Here is a 19,935-nt window from a genome sequence, read left to right as displayed (position 1 = left end):
GTATTGGGGAGGTAGAAGGGGAGGGGGGGAATTTAGAACTCAGAATCTTACAAAAGTGAATGTTGAAAACTAAAAATAAGTAAATTAGTTTTAAAAAAGAGGAGAGAGTCCAAATGCAAAAAAAATATGACATTAGAAATTATGTTAAGCAAAGCACAGAAGATACCCATTTGCTTATGAAAATGGGTTCAACTATTATGAGAAAAATCTTGTTTTAGCGCCAAAAAATTTCAGCTATAATTTGAACAAAAACAAATAATAAATAACTAAATAAAATACATTCTATTAATTTTTACTAGGCCAGATGTGCCCTAGAGAAATAGCATGTTTTGCAAACTGTAAACTGTAAAAGTGATCTGTCATCACCTTTCCAAACTAAATAAATCATCCTATTGAGTGGAAATTGGGCACTTTAGGAGATGAAATACCTCTTATAGTTCACTACAGTACCATTTAATGCACTTGAGTTATCATTCCCTCAAGGGAGTCTGAAAAAATTAACACATTTCCTAAAATGTTAGTTTATCTTTTAGAAGTAACTTAATCATTTCATCCACTTTTTCCAAGAACTGATGTTTACCAAAGGAGGTGTATAATCAGCATTTACTGTTACAATAGCAGAGACCAAGCAATTCTGGGCGAAAACTACAGTTTCCAAATCTTAGTTCAATGGAAGCTCTTGTAGGTGAATAAGATTGAACCAATTCATTCAATGTAAAATGGTAGCAAAGAAGGAGTGAAGGAAAAAAACAAACTGCTTCCAGTAAGACACAAAAAGTGCTAGTTTTATTCAACATGTATTGTCATGCATTGTCTCCCTTGGAGACCTTCTCAGGCTTGAAAAGGATGTACCTGCAGCAATGCAGGAGTTATATATGAGACGCAGGAGTTGTATGTGAGATCTCTGGGCTGCATTTAGGAGCACTTTTCTATTGATAGTAAAAGAGGGGTACAAAGGAAAGAAAGAGAACGCATAAAGGAAAAAAAATAAAATGTAGTCAACCAGGATCTAACATCCAATAAAGTGGCTTTTATGTATTGCTATGTCATTTACTCTAGGACCACCCACCTCCTCTAAATGGCAGTTCTGACTACAACCTGACAAGGAACCTGTCCTCTGTTTGCCTCAGTTTTCTCAACTGTAAAATGGATATAATAATAGGACCTACCTGTGAAAATCAAATGAGATAATATTTATGAAGCACTTAGTGCAGTGCTTGGCATGTAGTAGGCAATTAACAAATGTTTCTCTCCCTCCCTCCTTCCTTCCTTCCTCCCTCCCTCTCTCCCTCCCTTCCTCCTTTCCTTCCTTCATGTAGCCTTTACTGAAATTCCCCCATGTTCCTGCTGGATAGTCATAGCAAGAAGTACTGAATTGGGATGTTTCCAGACAACTACTTGCATTGCATCTGATCTACCAAGGTGGCAGATATGTCTGAAGTATGAGGATCATTCTTACCTCATTTCACTCCCGTTACAATTTAATTTTGACTAAGGTTTTGTTGCTTTCGTTGTTCTGACCTTCTATATGTTAGGGAAAGGAAAGAAATAATCATTTATATAGTGTTTCCTGCATGCCAGGAACTATACTAAGTACTCCGCAAATACTATATACTTAATCACCAATCTCATTTAATGTTAGCTGTATCTATAGCGATAGCAGGTAGTCACTGAGCAGCCAGTCAATGTTGGCTGCTCCTGGTTCTAGCTTTGCCACTGACTTGCTGTGTGGCTTTAGGTCAGTCATTTGAGCTCTCTGGGTCTGTTTTCTAAACTCTAAAATAGAGAGGCTGAAGGGGATAGTTTCTAGTTCTTCTTTCTGCTCTCACATACTCCATGTAATCTATAATTTAAGATGATCTTTGGGCTGGGATGGTAGCCTTTGATTTTTACTGTCAACCTTTAATTACTTATATGTGAACTAGAAAATTTGTCAACTATTGGTATAAACACAGGCTTACATGCATACACACAGTGCTGCTCCTATCACGTCTTCTCAAATAATTCAAACTGGCCTATATATAAAGTAATAAGGAACATAAATAATCAGATTTTTATGTACTAGAATATTATCTATGAAACTCATATTTCAAAGTCAAATATAAATGATTTTTGGATTATCCATCATTTTGGATTATTCACATCAATGCTCTCCTACTACTACATATAACTGAGAACTGGCTATTTAAAATGTAACTGGCCCTACTCCCAGAAACTGGTTTGTTGTCATAATAAATCATTAAGAAGCAGGCTGTTCCTTATTTAAATTAGAGTTTTATTCTGAACTTACATCCCATCAAAGCTTCAATGATAAAAACTGGCTGGCCCCTATAAAAAACACTTTGTTTCCATCAATCCATCTTCTCAGTCCAGCCCAATAGAGGTAAAATATGGCAGCCTACTATAAATAAGCTTTGGTGGCATCTTTTGATTATAAATGGGACTTTCCAGATACCCTCAAAGTTGGTTGTTCTACAATATATTTGTGAGAGCAACCTTCTCTTTGGGCCCTACCTATGGCACCTCTACAGTATCCTCTTCCTCACCACCCATTTGCTTCACAAGGGTACGGAAAGTAGATGAAGAAGACACAGCTCAAGAATAATAGTCACTAAATGTCTGCTCTCAAAGGATTCTTGACACATCAGTACCAACATTATTTGGCAAATATTTAAGTGGTGCAGTGAGAAGCATATATTCATGCACTACATATATTCATACACTAAATAGATAAAGCCAATCTTACCAATATAGCCTGGGACCTCTCGGCCCCTATATGAAAAGCAGAGGGTCAGGTCCACACAAACAGAAGGTTGTCCATTTTCAATACATTCATATTTAGTCCGGTTTACTGTTTCAGGATGTTTTAAAGAAGCCTCAACAATCACGACTGGCCTTGTCCTACAAAGGAAATATAATGATTAAACAATTTTAATTATAGAATAATTTATCATTAAGGAGATCCACTAATGCCTATGCCTTTAAAAAGTGGTGGTCATAGTATCAAGCAGTTATTTTATCAATGTCTGCATGTACATAGACAACTGCTTCATGAACTGAACCTAAGTTAACAATTCATTTAAAAATTCATTAAAATATTTTAACTTATTTAAGCATACAATTCTGGTGAAAAATCTTCAAGGTCAATGACTAAAGTTCAAAATACCATAAAGAGCATTAGGAGATCACAATCACCTTGCTAATTTTAAAAACTGTCTCTCATCATTTACAATTAAGCCCAATTGTCTTTAAGCACTGAAATGTATCAGCCTTACCTCAGCACCACAGCAGAATCAGACCAAAAGGCACCAACTGCTACATCTGGAAGGGGGAAAAACGGACACAGATTGATGATCACCATTAGTCAAAAGGAACTACTTCTCAGCCATAAATACTGGATAGCACATCACCTTTTCACTGTATCAAAACACCACTAATAAATAATTAATTAGATGTGATATGCTAACATCTCAGAATACATCTATCGTGTTTATCTTAAATCAGCTCATTTAGAATGACCCACATTCTTATCATGCTAAGTATCTGAAATACAGAGAAGAGCTTGTTAAAACTGAATTGATATTCAGCCATGGGGATAGAAGCTTCCACACAGGAATTCTCTCTTTTCTTCCTGATGTCTTTTTATTAAGATGTACTAACTTTTAATATCTTCTTTTTAGTTCTTTCACAACCCACTATCCAAAGGACCATAGATCATAGATTTAAAGCTGGAAGAGTCCTTAGGAATCATCTAGTCTAATCCCATCATTTAATAGTTGAGGCACTGAAGCCCAGAAAAGTTAGGTGAATTCCCTAAGGTCACAGACATAGTTGCTGGTGTTCAGTCGTTTTAGGCATGTCCAACTCTTCATGACCCCATTTGGAGTTTTCTTGGCAAAGCTGTTAGAGTGGTTTGCCCTTTCTTCTCCAGCTCACTTTACAGATGAAGAAACTGAGGCAAGCTGGGTTAAGTGCCTTGCTCAGGGTCACACAGCTAATAAGTGTCTAAGGCTGGAGTTGAACTCAGAAAGATGAGTTTTCCTTGCTTCCAAGATCAGTACTCTATCCACTACACACAGACATAGTACCAGGATTCAAAGGATCTTGGAATTTAAAAGTGGAAGGGACCTTAGAAATTATCTAATCCTCCTCCCTCATTTTTTTAGATAAGGAAAATAAGATTTAAAGTTAAGTGACTTGTCTAAAAGGAGAGAAGGCGTAAGAGAGAACCAGGGAGAACCAGAAACCCAGGTCACCCGATCCCAAACCAATCCTCTTTCCACTGCACTGAGACAGGGAAGACAATCAAGTTGAGGAGAAAGCTAGACTTCCTCCAGAAAGGCTCAGTTATTTTGGAGAAAACACCTGGCCCATTCTTTAAATGCAATTCAATTTTGTAAGTGGGTAAAATGTTGACTAGGTTTTTCCAGATGAGTCTTGTGTCATTTTGTGAAAAAACACCTTCTACCATCTTATTTACATGTATAAAACAAATATTTTCATTCACCTGGGTATCCATTATGATCTGCATCAATGCCTCCAGATATTGATTGTCCAAACATGCTTAAGGACTGGCTGATCTGAAGTCCTTGGATTCTCTGTAAAAATAGGCAAACTACATGGGAAGATGTTTTGGAAAACCTCATTTCCAAAAGGAAATAATGAATTAATTCTGGTTCTGAGATGTCCTCTTTCCATTGTACTTTTATTGACACGAGATCCAGGAATTTGGTCATATCTTGTAACAAAGAACGAATATTCACAATATTCATTCAAAGAAAAAAATGCTTTCTTCCAAAAATGTGAAAAGGGGCAGTTTCAGAGTACAGAACTCTCAGCAGATGCCCTTTTGCCAGTTCCACCCCCACCCTATCCCCACATGCCCCTTAGTAGTCATACTTGCTAAACAGTTTGAAAATAATGCAGCTATAAGAGGGCTCTTGACCAAATGAGTTATTTGTACAGAACTTAGCACAGTGCCCGGCACACAGTAGGAGCTATGCAAATGTTAGCTATTATTATTATTTTTATTACCTAAGATCTGGCTAATAACCATCATATTTAGCTGGACTGTTTTTGCCAAATGCTGACAAAAACAAGCTGTGCTAAAAATGATATCTAGAAATTAATTCTTATGTCCCATTTCAATATCTAGATACTGAATTATAAACTATGGACTATTAGCCCAGTTATTAAAAATGCTCTCTTTACTGGGTCATACGTATACATAGTAATGGCAGCTAGGTCACATGGTAGATAGAGTGCCAGGCCTGGAGTCAGGAAGACTCATCTTCACGACACTAGCTGTATGACATCAGTCAAGTCACTTAACCCTGTTTGCCTCAATTTCCTCATCTGTAAAATGAGGTGGAGAAGGAAATGGCAAACCTCTCCAGTATCTCCACCAAGAAAAATCCCAGATGGGGCCATGAAGAGTTGGCCACGACTGATATGACTGAACAACAACACATAGAAGTAAATCATTTACTTTAATCTAAGACCGCATTTGAATATTCTACACATCAAACACTTCTCTTTAGTCTCAAATGCAGCTTCTGTATCCTTGGAGTGAGTCTTTCTTCTTCAAATTGGAGTGAGTCAACTTTTTCAAAGTCTGACATTTGCTCATGTCCTCATCCATCCTCAAAAAAGCAATTACAAAATATGGACATAAAATAAGGGATTATGAAACCTTATTGAAGGTTACTGCATATTTGGCCAGTCACCTAAGTATTGACCATTTCTTAATTTATAAATAAATCGTATCTGAATGTCAGTAAATGGACATTTCTTTGATTAATTTGATTTTTTAAACTATGTTTTTGATTCAGACCTGTACTTTATTAGCACAGGGAGCTCCTGGTAAGGAAATTCTTTCCGCTATCATAGATTAGCAGCAGCTCACCTATAACTTATAGTTTCAGAGAGTTTCCTAGGTCACTAAACAGTTGAGTAACTTACCCGGGCTCACGCAGAATTTGTGACAAAGGCAAGACCTGAATCAAGTCTTCCTGACTCCAAAGCTAGCTGTCTATCCAGTATTCTAAGTATTAAATTGCCTTAACCCTTAGCTAACAAAATACTAAATGCATTATAAGTATTTTCTCTTAACACAATCCACACATAAAGATCTGCTTTCTTTATTGTTGTTTAGTCAATTAGTTATGTCCAACTCTCTGTGACCCCATTTGAGGTTTTCTTGGCAAAGATACTAGAGTAGTTTGCCATTTCCTTCTCTAGATTATTTTTACATTTAGGGAAACTGAAGCAAACAGGATTAAGTGACTTGTCCAGAATCATACAGCTAGTAAATATTTGAGGCCTGATTTGAACTCGGGTCCTTCTGTAACCAGGGCTGGAACTCTAACCACTGCATCACCTATGTGTCCTGCTTTTTCTATGAGGAACCAGAATTAATCAGTCCTAAAGAGAAACCACAATCAAAGTAGAAGAGTCTATTCTTAAAACTGTGATGATTTCAGGACTGGGGAACCTGCAGCCTCAAGGCCACATGTGGCCCTCTAGGTCCTCAAGTGCAGCCCTTTGACTGAATCCAAACTTCACAGAACATACCTTTGGCCTTGAGGCTGCAGATTCCTCAACCCTGATATAAGTGATTCAACATTCGATAAAATGCAGACTCCTTGATGGCAAGCATGGTTTCATTTTTTTATATCCCCAGTACCCACAGTAGCAAAGTGCCATGCACATAGTAGGTACTTTATAAATGCTTGTTGATTGATTGGTAGGATGCAGAAATGTTGAATTTCTATCATCATTGCAATAAAATAGTGGACCATTTTATATGTTTTACAAATTGACAGAACCAAAAGAGTCAGCACAAGACAAGAATGTCAGGGCTGTAAGATGCCTTAAATGTTATCTCATTTTTTATTTTACAGATAAAGCCTGGAAAGCTAAGGTGACTTTGTTTAAGAATCCAGAGACAGGACTGAAACTGAGATTTTCTGATTCAATTTCATAGCTCTTTCAATTAAGCAATTCATTCTCCAACTCATTCTCTCCCTCTCTCTTTCCCCTTCCCCCTCTCTCCCTTCATTTCTCACTCTCTCTCCTCTCTTCCTCTCCCACCTCTCCTTTTTGTCTTCTCTTTCTTCTCTGTCCTCTCTTCTCCTTTTCCCTCTTCTTCCTTCTTTTCCCTTCTCTTCTCTGTCTCTCTCTTCTTCTCCTCTTCCCTCCCCACCCTTCCTATCCTTTCTCTGTCTCTTTCTCCTTCTTCTCCTCTTCCCCTTCCTTTCTCCTTCCCCTCCTCTCCTCTCCTTCACTCCCTCCCTCTCTCTCTCCCCCTCCCTCTCTCTCTCTCTCTGTCCCCCCTACCTCTCCCTCCCTCTCTCTCTCCCACACATACAAACGCACACATTTTCTCCCTCTCACAAGCCTATTAATTTTAGTCATTTAAAGAAAGCTTTTACTGCCAATATCTTTGGAAAAAAACAGAATACTCACCTGTGAAAAGGATGGTGATATCCCATCTACTCTGCCATTGTAAATATAAATAGCTCCACGTAAATCATCTTCTTGAGGAGCCCCAATGGCAACATCTACAACAGCAGTACAAAAAGTAAATATTATTCAGAAAAATAGGAGCAAAAATAACCATGTACTTGTAAAGTACTAGTCTTTGGTTATGCTAATTTTAATGACTAATCTTTATGACATGTTAATTCAAACTGAAAAGAATAAACATTCACCCAGGAAAACATGCACCAAATGGCAATATCGTTTAATAATAACTCCCATTCACATAGTCAATTAAGGTTTAGAAAGTGCTTTTCATAATTATCTCATTTGATCCTAGTAAACAACATCCTGTGAGCGAGGTGCCATTATTATCCTTATTTTACAAATGGGCAAACCAAGGCTCAGAGAGGCCGCCTTGCTCAGTCACATGGCTAATAAGAATTTGAGGCAAGATTTGAAACTCAGTCTTCCTGACTCCAAGTCCAATTCTATCCACTATGCTGTGCTGCCTTTCCTAAGAAAAAAGGAAAGATTTAAAATTCTATAAAACCTATCCTAAAAGATAACATTTCTTGATATCATTTATGTAGTTAAAATATAAATATTAGAAAGCAGAATTTTTGCCATATAAATATCCAAATGGGTTACCATAACTCAAAAATGTAGTACCTAATGACCAAAATAATGTTAATAAGCTTGTGTTTATCTACAATGCTAGGTGAGCCACTAGAAAATCAGGAAAGGGAGTGGTTAAGAATTGCCTAGGATTGACCCAGCAATACCACTTCTAGGGCTGTATCCCAAAGAAATCATACAAGAGGGAAAGGACCTGTATGTACAAAAATATTTATGGCAGCTCTTTTTGTGGTGGCAAAGAATTGGAAATCAAAGAGATGCCCATCAATTGGAAAATGGCTAAACAAATTGTGGTATAAGAATGTAATGGAATACTACTATGCTATGAGAAATGAGGAGCAGACAGACTTCATTATAACTTGGAAAGACTTATATGAACTGATGCTGAGTAAGGGGAGCAGAACCAGGAGAACATTAAGCACGATTACAGACACATGGTATCTATAAGGACTAACTTTGATAGACTTGGCTCTTCTCATCAATGCAAGGTTCAAAGACAGCTCCAAAAGACTCATGATGGAAAAAGCTATGCACATCCAGAGAAAGAATTATGGAGTCTGAATGCAGATTGAGGCAAACTATCTGCTCTCCTTTTCCCCTTCTTTTTTGGTTTTGTTTCTTCTTTCTCATGATTCATTCCATTGGTTATAATCCTTCTTTACAACTTCACTATTATGTAAATAAGTTTAATATGAAGATATATGTAGAACCTATATCAGATTACATGCTGTCTTGGGGGGGAGAGGGGGAGGGGAGGGGAAGGAGAGGGAGGGAGAGAAAATTTAGAACTCAAAAACTTGTGGAACTGAGTATTGTAAACTAAAAATAAAAAAAAAAAGAACTGCCCAGGATAAGCTATGTATTGGTGATCTCTTACTATTTGGAGGACACACATGAATGAGATAAATCACAGTCCAGTGAAATATAAAAATATTCAAAAATAATTTATGCATGTAGGAAAAGGTTTTGCACAGGCTAGAATTTAAAGCAAAATCAAGGGTTTCCTTGTTGTAGATATAGCCGAAACATGATCTGGGAGGATAGGAACAGTGACTTCTTCACTTAGCTTTTGTTCTTCCACAACTTCATTTTTATACTAAGAGGTAACGATATTGGAATTGCAGCAAACCTCATAGCCTTAGCATCTGCAAAGTTCCTGAGGGGCTATTTTCAGAGAGGGGGAAATTACCACCTATTTAGGAGCACAAGATCCCCATAAGAGGTTTAACAGAATTTACAATTAATTTCCATCAAGGTGGATAGTTGTTCATGACAATACTTCGAATCAATACTGAACAGAAGCAGTCCAAACCCCTCCCCCCCCAAACAGACAGTTTTATTATGGGATGATCTGCCTGACTTGGGTTCGTTCCCCTTAATAAGGTATGTGTGTGTGTGGTGGCTCAAGATCTCAAATACAGAGTAACAAATAATTCTTTTTAAGGACTGGCTTTCACATCACTATGCTTTAGAAGTGGGAGCCAAGAAAAGACATCTCTGAAGAGCTGCAGCTCAGTAGATCACAGCAGACAAAAGCTTAGTTATCACTTTTGGCATAAATACACAGTATTTTGAAACAGTATGATCAGTACAGACTGGATGTCCCGTAAAGATGATATACCTAGCAGATATGATGTATCTAGTAGAGAACAGAGACATGATGTCAAACAGAAAGGTAGTTGTGCTTCACCAGAAGACACTGGCAATGGCAGTCCTGCACTGGAAGTCAGTTGCCCTGGTCGTGTGAATGTCCTGAATCTCCCCTAGTGTGTACTTTTCCTGTGTTTTCTGCATTCATACATATTCTCTTTATGTGGCACTCCCACGTGTGTGTCTTAACAACCTGTGAGAATGGTCCCCATGTTTTTATAGGGGAATTTTTTACTTGTCATTTACCATGCTATGCTGTTTGACTAAATGTCTTTTGCTTCAAATTAGTGTCGTCCAGCTGGCTAATAAAAGCAAACACATTAGTGGGGGCTCAGGAGTTATGCTTTTGAACAGGTGCTGACCCACAGAGTATCTCAAACTTAAGGTAGTTTTTCTTGAGTCCACATATGAGAGGAAAGGCAGTACCCACAGATGCTATATATAAATAGTAATATACATACCTAAATATATACATACATATAAAATAAGGATCAACAAGTAGCTCATATCTACCATAGAGAAAAGTTAGCAATTGCACCAACTAAGGGCTCTGGTTATACTTCTATTACAAAGGCTATCTCCATTATATTCCTACTTAAAATCCCATAATAGTGTAGAAGTAATCCTGGGTTCTTGAAAGCTATGACATTAGATTACAAGCTTTTATAGGCTTTGCCATTCTGGAAATGCTTTGAGTCCCCAGTGATGGACTGCATGTCCAAGCTCATCACCAGGTTGACAGATTTGGCATTTCAGCTTTCAAAACTTACTATTAAATTATAAAGGGATTATGATCTGTGGAGGTAGAGAGAAGACCCACACCAATGAAATAACAGATCTTTGAAATACTGAAGTATGAAGGATAATCATTTGCTTAAGTAAGGAGCCCATGGCTGGAATGCTGATGTAAATCAATTTAAATGCTGACTTAGCCTAGATCCCTGCTGTGAAATGCTATGTGTATGGAAATTCAAGCATAGTTTTATTTATTCATGGGCACTAATGACGTCAATTAAGACAAAACATCTTACTTAAAATAAATAAATGATGAGCCTTCAGAGAAGAAGAATAAATAAGCCTCTAATCAACAACTTTCCAAATTATCCCTTCTCTGCTGAAGGCATCATTCACTCTTTAGCTCTGACAGATATATGAACAAAACCTAACTTTCTAGGAATCTTGGGATTAGTATTAGATTTTACTGATAAATGTGTCACATTAGCTTATGGAATCTAAGAAAATCAGCACCCTTGAAATATAAGGAATTGTTTGTCTATTGCTAGACAGTAGCATGGGGAGCTGGTGGCTCTTGAAAGGGTCTTTGTTGCCAGGTCCTGAGGATCTCCAGAAACTAAGATGCGAGCCCATGCTCTATGTAGCTGTATCTTCTCAGTGTGCCTTATCCCCTGTCACCTTGGATGAGTCTACAGTCTAGCCCCTGGGAACCTGATCAAACATCATTTGGCATTGCTAGGAATTCAGAAGCACCAAGACTATGAGCCTCAATGAAACAGAGGAATTAGAAGGCTTGTACAAAAAAGGCTTAGAAACCCCTGAGATCCTGACCCTTAGGAAGTTCTCATGTCTCCAAATCTATCATCCTTGCTTTGGCCTCATTTTCTCCTCCTCATAGCCTTGACCCTATATTTGACAAGTTTAACTAGGTTGTACTCTATCATGGAATCTCTTGACTTTGCTCTCTTACTGTTCATGTCCTGCAAAGCCCCAATGCTGCGTTCTTCCTGCCATCTGCCTTCTCTGTTCTAACTCCCATCCTAATGAAGGCTGTTAGGTCTGGAAGACCATATGCAATGAATGTGCCCAACCACATCTAACCCAACTTCAAATGAGCGGCAACGTGGCGTAGCAAGTAGAAGATATAAAAAAAGACATAGATATAGATGAGACAGAGAGAGATGATATAGTTATAGATGATATAGATATAGAAAGACATAGAGATACAAATGAGAAAGAAACGTGACAGAGGGCACATGTTTATATATGCCATGTGACCGTGGGAAAATCTCTTATCCTCTCCTACTCCTCAAGCAACTCTAAGTTAAAAATGAATTGTATTTCTGCAGCTCTTGAAATCCCCACTACCACCCACCACCACCACCCACCACCAAATCTCAAATAGCCCTCATTTACAGAACAAATATTTGATTCTTCTCTGATTGACTATTATGCTCTCCACAACGGCTATTAACAAAACCTTTCTTCATTTAAGTCCCCCATAACATTCTAACCCTGGCTCTCAGCTAATAATTTCATCTCCTGTTTTACTGAGAAAAATGAGGACACCAGTTCTTCTGTCTCCCTGACTCCAAAGCTCAAACTCCTTTATGTTTTCAAGCATCCTCTGCTCTTTTGTTCTAGTTTTGAAGGAAGAGTTGGCCCTTTTTTATACCCCATTGTGTCTCTTTTGCTCTTTTGAGATCATTCTCTCTCTGTGTCTGTCTCTCTTTCTCCCTCATTTTCAGTATTCCCCTTTGCTGCTGCCTAAAAATACACTCAGATCTCCCATCCTTAAAAAGAATGAAGTTGATTCGACCATCCTCTCAAACTATCATCCACCTATATACTCTCAATGCCTTCTCACTACTCACAGCTTTTCAGCCTCTTACCATCGGCCTTTTGATATCATCTTTCTGTTGCTTAAGAGTTTACCAACAATCTCTTAATGCTAAATCCATTGGCTTTTCTCAGTCCTTATCCTTTTGGACTTCATTTGGCTGATGACATTATGAGCCACCACCTCTTCCTGGATACTCTTTTCCCTTCTTTTTTTTTAAAGCTTTACTCTCTTCCTTGGTGACTTCTTTAGTTCCCATAGGTTCAGTTATCTCTTCACAGGTCATTTCTAAATCTATATATTCAGCTATAATTTCTTGCTTGAACTCTAGCCCCTTAACACCACGAACCTCCTAAACATGTCTACATGAAGATGTCAAACTCAATCTCTGTAAAGTGGAAATCATCACCATCTTTTCTCCTAATCTCAAACCTCTCCTCTAAGCTTCCCTCTTTGTGTTAAGGCCCTATCATTCTCACAACCATTCAGATTCATAAGACTAGATTCTTCCCTGTTCCCAAGCATCCCATCTAATTACCTACCAAACTCTGCAATCTCAACCACTACAACATCTCTCATATCTGTCCCCTTCTCTCTCCTTACATGACCACAGCCCTAGTTTTAGATGCCAGCAGCTGACACATTGAGTACTGTAATCTTTTAACTTGTCTCCCTGCTCCCAGTATATCCCCTTTCTAATTTATCCTCCACAAAGATGGAAGATGATCTTTGTAAAGTCCAGGTCTAACCATGTGAATTTCCTATTCAATAATCTTTGGTATCTTCTTAGTATCTCCAAGACACACTATAAACTCCTTATCCTGGTGTTAAGACTCACCACAATCTGGTTCCAATCTATCTTCCTATCTTTTATCACATACACTGTAGCTTTTAAATGAGCTGTCTTCTATGTGTAGAATTCACTGCCATCTTCTATTTCTCTCAATTCCTAAATTTCTTTAAGGCTTAGCTCTGATGCCACCTTCTCCATAAAGCTTTTCTGGGTTCTCTCAGTTTTTAAAGTTCCCTCCATAAGTTGTTGTTGTCTTTAATAATTTTCAGTTGTGTCTGACTCTCTGTGACCCTTTTTTGGGGGATTTTCTTGGCCAGAATACTGGAGTGGTTTGCCATTTCTGAGTTCTGCCAAACTGAGGCAAACAGGATTAAATGACTTGACCAGGGCCACACACCTAGTAAGTGTCTGAAACCAGATTTGAACTCAGGTCTTCCCAAATCCTGGTGCTTTACCCACTACACCACCAGGTATGTTGTATTTAACTATCCAGAAGCATGTTATATTTCCCCAGGAAAATGTAAGCTCCTGGAAGGCTGTGTATCTTCAATAACAGTGCCTCTCATATAAAAAGCATTTTAAAAATATCTTTTGCACTGAATTTACTTGGGCATTATATACACTAAAGTTACAGATCAATAATTGAATGATTTTTTTTTTAATTTTAATTTTCTGTTTGCCTCCCTCCATTAGCTTCTGTATTCTTTTGAGGACAGATGTGTTCGACCTTTGTCATCTAGGTCACGTCATCTAGGTCAGTCATCACTCTATAAAACAGTCACTCAATAAATTAATTCCAAGAAAATTTATGAAGTACAACAATGAATACAATATGAATACAATAATGAAGCCCTCCTAACTTATTTTTTTCTGATTTATATGATTTCCTTCAAGATCAAATCTCACCATGTGCAGGAAGCCATTCTTGGTTCCTCCCACTCTCCCTATGAGATTACCTTCTATCTATTTTGTATATGGCTTCTAGAGATAGAGCTATTAGCATGTTGTCTCCCCACCTAGAATGTGAACTCCCTGAGGACAGGGACCATAGTTTTGCCTTTCTTTGTATCTCCAATGTTTAGTGTGGTACCTGCCACAGGGTAAGTGCTGAATAAGTATTTCCTGACTAACTGAAACCAGACTATCTTTGGAAATAACCTAAAATGGCTATGTTTTGAGATTTCTCAAATGCCAATTAAAAAGACAAAAATAAGCCAAATCATGAATATTTACATAGAAGACCAAACCTAAAATATCTAAGTGAAGGCAGAGGGTAGGTACTACGTCAACTAATAAAATTTAAAAAATCAACAAAACCAGGAATTTAGTATCACATGTTCCTATTTATACAGTACAAGCTAACAAAGCCTACTATACGACATACAGTCTCTCTACCCTTCTCTAACTCATAATGAGGTGTTCACACACTGGATACTAGCCAAACTGGTGTCCTCTTCAGAAAATATATAATTTCACTTTGTTAAGCACGACTCTCTTTTTATTATGGTAGTCATTAGAATTAAATCATTTGGACACAGTAAATACAGTTGATTTTCTCACTTCCTTTTACAGCAAAGTAATTGGTTTTGTAACAATTCTACAGAAGGCAGCCCTAATAAGCAGTGCAATAAAAGTACACCAATTCTGACTAGAACTCATGGATTAGGGTGTGAAAAAAAATTAAAGGAAGAGAGTAGCTTCTTTTCTATTTGACCTTTCCACCCACCTACACCTGCCCAAAGTATGAAATTTGAAATCCACTCCATTATCACCACCACCATGGGAAAATCGAAGGAATAAGGAAGAGAACAAGGAGTTAGAGAGATAAAAAAAATTAAGGTCCTGGAGTCTTTACCCTTGTATGAAGTCAACTGAAATTTAAGCTATTGAACAAAAAACTGAGTCAAACTGGGACACCCTTGGTGTACATCAGCATAACCCCTGCTAAGATCTAAAAAGCAATGAACTATAGAAAGTGAACATTCCAGGAATGAGACATGCAGCATTATTCAGAAATTAAGGATTCAATAGAGTTAATATGTATAAATGTAATCAGTAAAAATTCTGAATTCAATTTGGTGCCTACTTAACTGCAGAAATATATACTGAAAACAATTATTTGAAGAAATGTCTTTCTGAATTCAGCATGTTTTCTGTTTTTTAAAACAATCAAAAAGGTCATGCTGAATGATACAAGTCTATACTGCAGGGAAATCTGTCGTAAAGTTTACTGATAACCTCAACTCAGCTCTGTAGCCACCAGAGAAATGCACTGACCTACTCTTTCCATTCCAACATTCAGTGGCAGAACCTTCTTCCTTCTTTCCACCAGTGGAAAAGCTGCCAGAAACTTCTCAGGCATCAGGGTAATTGCTCCCAATAAAGGATCTTGTCAGTTATCTGGGGCATTCTTACCTCACAACCTTATTTTTATATCTGATACAACTAGGTGGCACAGTGGATTGAGCTCCCAATTAGGAGTCAGGAAGACCTGAGTTTAAATCCAGCCTCAGATGCCAGCTGTATGACCCTAGGCAAGTCACTTAATGCTTTTTGTCTCAGTTTCATCATCTGTTAAATGAACTAGAGAAGGAAATGGCAAACTACTCTAGTATCTTTGCCAAGAAAACCCTAAATGGTGTCATGAAGAGTTGGACACAACCGAAATGACTAAACAACAAATATATACAGATACATACATATATACATATTAGCTTAGGTTCTTACTCAAATATGTCAAATAAAACTAGATGTTCTTTTGGAATAGGGAGGACATGAGATTAAGTTTGACAGTAGGTACTTGCATATTTCTTAAAGGAAAAATCCACAAATTGTAAAATAGTAAGCATTATATTTTTATTCCTATAACCATATGGATACATCCCTGCTTGCTGCTAGTCTCATGGAAGTACTCCCAGACCTTGTACTTAGAAAGGCAAGACACATACTGACAGGGACAAGAGAGGACAGCTGATAGTGAAGGCAGCAATAAAGAAACTATAAAAAGCATATAAAAGAACTTTAAAAGCATAGCAACCAGGGTCATTTCCTGTAGAAGCCAATGAAGTCCAACAATATTCACTTTAACGCATGACTTTGTAAGGTGAAATTAACCACAAAATATTGAATTTGACATTACCTTCAAAGCCATCATTATCAATGTCCCCTAGATTGACTATGGATTCTCCAAATCTTGCGGCATATGTGTCACTTCCAACCAGTTCAATTTCCATTTCTTTCATTTTTGCTTCCTAGAAGGGGAAAAAATGTCATGACAGACCCTTATATCATTTAGAGTTGTAATCTGATATTACTGTTTCAACACAGATTTTTTAAAGTCCTTAAAACCTAGGGGAAATTGCATACTGAGTCTGCCATCTATGTAAAATCAAATTTTGTTTACTGGAGTTTGTAATTTTTAGAATTGTTATATACACAAGGCACTGTACTAGGACGTTTTGGAAGAACTGCTATTATGGACAAGATTGTAGTCAATAAGGAGGAATTGGCTACCAAAGCGGAAATAATGGGAACTTGGGAGGAAATGACTATGCCATTTTAGAATTCATGATCCATAAGAAAGAGAAAGGCAAATGTCAAAAATTCTGCAAAAGGATAAATAGGACCTTGTGGCCTAAATTTCTCTGGGGAAGTGGATCCTAGAGGTAGGGAATACTTTCATGAACGAATAATGAAATTATTATGATGGGTAAAGAAATAGGCTAGTTATCTAACAAGACTATAATGAAGATGCACAAGGAACTAAGAGACTAAAGAGATGGACATAAAACAGAGACACGTACAGGGGCTGGGCAAGTAAACAAGGAAAGTGGTCCTGCGAGAATACTTTTGGGAATGCTACACTCAAAAGAATGAAATTTGGTGGGGAATGTTATAAACAAAAGGGTTGTTTTTTTTCAGCACTATTTTCAACACTATTTTATTAACACTATTTTTAACACTACTTTGGCAAGGAAAATGCCAAAGAATGGAAAAATCATTACTGAGGATGAATAGGGCAATGAGAAAAGATGATTAAATGCAGATAAAACTTTTCAACCCTTTGTCATCTCTGTTTTTTCTATCAAGGAGAACAATCTTCACCATGGGAAGAACATAGCAAATATTGTTAACTGAGATTTGAATCTCAAGATAAGGAAAAAGCTTGCATAATTCCTCAAATTTATATTATAAATTTGTTATTATTGGTACTGAAGTCAAATAAAATTAAGATAGTCTTATTTAAAGAATTTTCTCAAGGATTTCATTCAGGCAAAATTGCTTCAATATGTCTAGATCTGCAATTTCAACAGGGTATGTACTTACTCTCCTGACAGATATCAAAGGACTTTGTCAAAGACCTTCAATGGTCTTTGCAAGTTACTGTGAACATACATCTAACCAATCAAGAAAACTCAAAGAAAACAAACTTGAAAATTTACGTTCATTAGAAGTGAGAGTTCTTTGGTTTCCTCTCATAGGCTGACTGTACTTCAACAGAAAGACAAAGGTAGTTAAATGAAAGAAGCTTATATTTTGGGGTGAAATTTCTACAAAATGATTTAAATGAACATTAATAATATCGTGCTCACTCATGCTCTTAGAAGGGTGGAAATAAATTAAGGCAACAAACCAATCACTCCCATCCCACTTAAAGTAACCAACAAGATACTTAACCAGGTGAAAACAGCTCTCAGTTAAATCTATCACAGGTTTTAGACAAAAATAGGGAACAGTCCTTCGATTCTCCTTCCAATTCCATAAAATATTTGAAAACAACTGTTTACTGACATAAGATAACTTACTGAGCCTGCATTGATGTAAACAAAAACTCTTCCTTCTTCTCTGACAATACTGTGCATAGGGGCACCAACAAGTAAGTCGGAGAGGCCATCTGCATTGAGATCCACTGCACAAACTGAGGCTCCAAAATATGAACCAAGCTGCACAAAGTCAAAGCAAACCTAGTTATGACACTGACTAAAAAGCAGTGTCACCATACAGTTCAGTGAGTAAAGAAAAACAGAAGCATATTACCTTCTTCCCCTTCATTTCATACAATATATTCAGTTCCGTTGCTTCAACGCTGAATATGTATGCCTACGATTAATAAAAGCCAATGAAAGTATCCTTAAATTACATTCACATATGGTAAAAATCCTCTTTTCATTTCATTTCAAGGTCTTTTATTTGTCTAATAAAATATTAGCTAATCAAATTTAAAACCTATAGTTTACTTTAAGATTGATAAACTCAGGTAGAGTATGGTTAGCTGTTCAAGATTACACCTAATAATATTTTATTTGTGTATAGCACTTTATATTGCCAGTACACTTTGCCATCATCATCTTATGAGTTCCACCTCTCAATAGGATATAACTAATACTATCCCCATTTTCTGAAGACCAAGGCGAAACTAGGTCTGAGGGAGTGTAAACTTGCCTAAGGTGATGGAGCTAGGTCTAGAAGAAAGAAGTTTGCTTCCCCCTGCTCCTCCCCAGCTTCCAAGGCTTACCACTCATATAACCTGTAAGGGACCCAAGAATAAATAAGGGCTTTTATTTCTACACTATGCCATTTAAACATTAAAATACATTCCCAAATTACCTTTATTTTGTCATAGCAAAATAAATGAAATATTGCTAAAAGTGGAAATGCTGACTATATTAAAAGGGGAGAAATTTGTCTGCCCAAACACAAAGCAGAATCTACAGCTAGCCTAGAAGTTTTGTTCCTTTGTTAAACACTATTATGCAGCCTTTATAATGAAAGCATTTCTTAATTATCATGTACTACATAGTAATACCATCTAATATTGTCAGTGAAATACATTTTTTTTCCTTTGTGACACCCCACGGTTTCTGGATTCCTTTCTGCCACACTCTTTTTCAGCCTTTATCAAAATTTGTATTGAATCTCTGCAGGCCAATAATGATAAAAAATACAGTCCTTACTTTACCAATCTGCTCATGCTGTGGAGCTCCTCCAACTACTTCCATACGCTGGTGATCTCGAAAATGACCAGCACCAACAGCATATCCTTGGCAGAGAAGGGAAGAATCAAAAAGAAATTCATTGTGGGGATATAACTTCACACCCCATAAAACATTCATAAGTTCAGGGGTGGGGAAATAGGCCTCGAGGCCAGGTCCACAGTGAGGCTCTTGACTGAATCCAAAACTCACAGAACAAATCCCCTTAACAAAAGGATTTGTTCTGTAAAACTTGAACTCAGTCAAAAGGCTGCATCCAAGGACTTAGAAAGTCACATGTGGCCTCAAAGCTGCAGGTTCCCCACCCCTGAGTTAGATGAACTAAAATGTATTTTTTTATTTTTAAAAAAAATCGCCCTGTGTTCCACTTCTTAGATTATTTACCACAGCTATACAAAATAATGCATTTTTATTGGGAAACCAAAGTGTTCTTGAATTTCCTAATATGAAACAGTGCCTTAGTCCTGATTTTAGAAAAACCCTAAAAGGAAAAAAAATATTCCATGCAACAAGTTAAACAATTCTTTTTTTTTTAATTATGTTCACTCATTTGATCAATGCATCCATGGCTACTAGCGCTGTATTAAAGATCTGAGCACTGGGAAAAATCAGGATAGTAAAAAAAAATTGTTCTTGTCAAAAAACGTCAGGACACAGAGAGATAAGAAGAGAATGAAAAAGAACCATTACCAGAGGAATATATTAAATTTAGCCACTTCAGCAACACAATATGAAGTCATTCTTCCTGGTAAAGGGCCTTTCATTATCCTATAACTTATATACTAAATTGACCAAAGTCTGCATAT

The 19,935-nt window shown here is 37.2% G+C and overlaps 1 protein-coding gene across 1 annotated transcript in view; it reads right to left on the bottom strand.

Moving 5' to 3' along the window:
• Window positions 1-19,935, bottom strand: part of ITGA4 (integrin subunit alpha 4) — a 93,101-nt gene that overhangs the window by 39,419 nt on the left and 33,747 nt on the right. Inside the window, exons 7-14 of the mRNA XM_036743445.1 lie at window positions 19,091-19,176; window positions 18,174-18,236; window positions 17,942-18,079; window positions 16,276-16,387; window positions 7,468-7,562; window positions 4,508-4,598; window positions 3,276-3,321; window positions 2,747-2,901 (exon numbers count right to left, since the gene is read on the bottom strand). Coding sequence (XP_036599340.1) covers window positions 2,747-2,901; window positions 3,276-3,321; window positions 4,508-4,598; window positions 7,468-7,562; window positions 16,276-16,387; window positions 17,942-18,079; window positions 18,174-18,236; window positions 19,091-19,176 — 786 coding nt within the window. The remainder of the gene's footprint in view (window positions 1-2,746; window positions 2,902-3,275; window positions 3,322-4,507; window positions 4,599-7,467; window positions 7,563-16,275; window positions 16,388-17,941; window positions 18,080-18,173; window positions 18,237-19,090; window positions 19,177-19,935) is intronic.

The sequence above is a fragment of the Trichosurus vulpecula genome, chromosome 2, assembly GCF_011100635.1.
Source record: "Trichosurus vulpecula isolate mTriVul1 chromosome 2, mTriVul1.pri, whole genome shotgun sequence".
In the NCBI taxonomy this organism is placed as follows: Eukaryota; Metazoa; Chordata; class Mammalia; order Diprotodontia; family Phalangeridae; genus Trichosurus; species Trichosurus vulpecula.
This window is presented reverse-complemented; position numbering and strand designations above follow the sequence as displayed.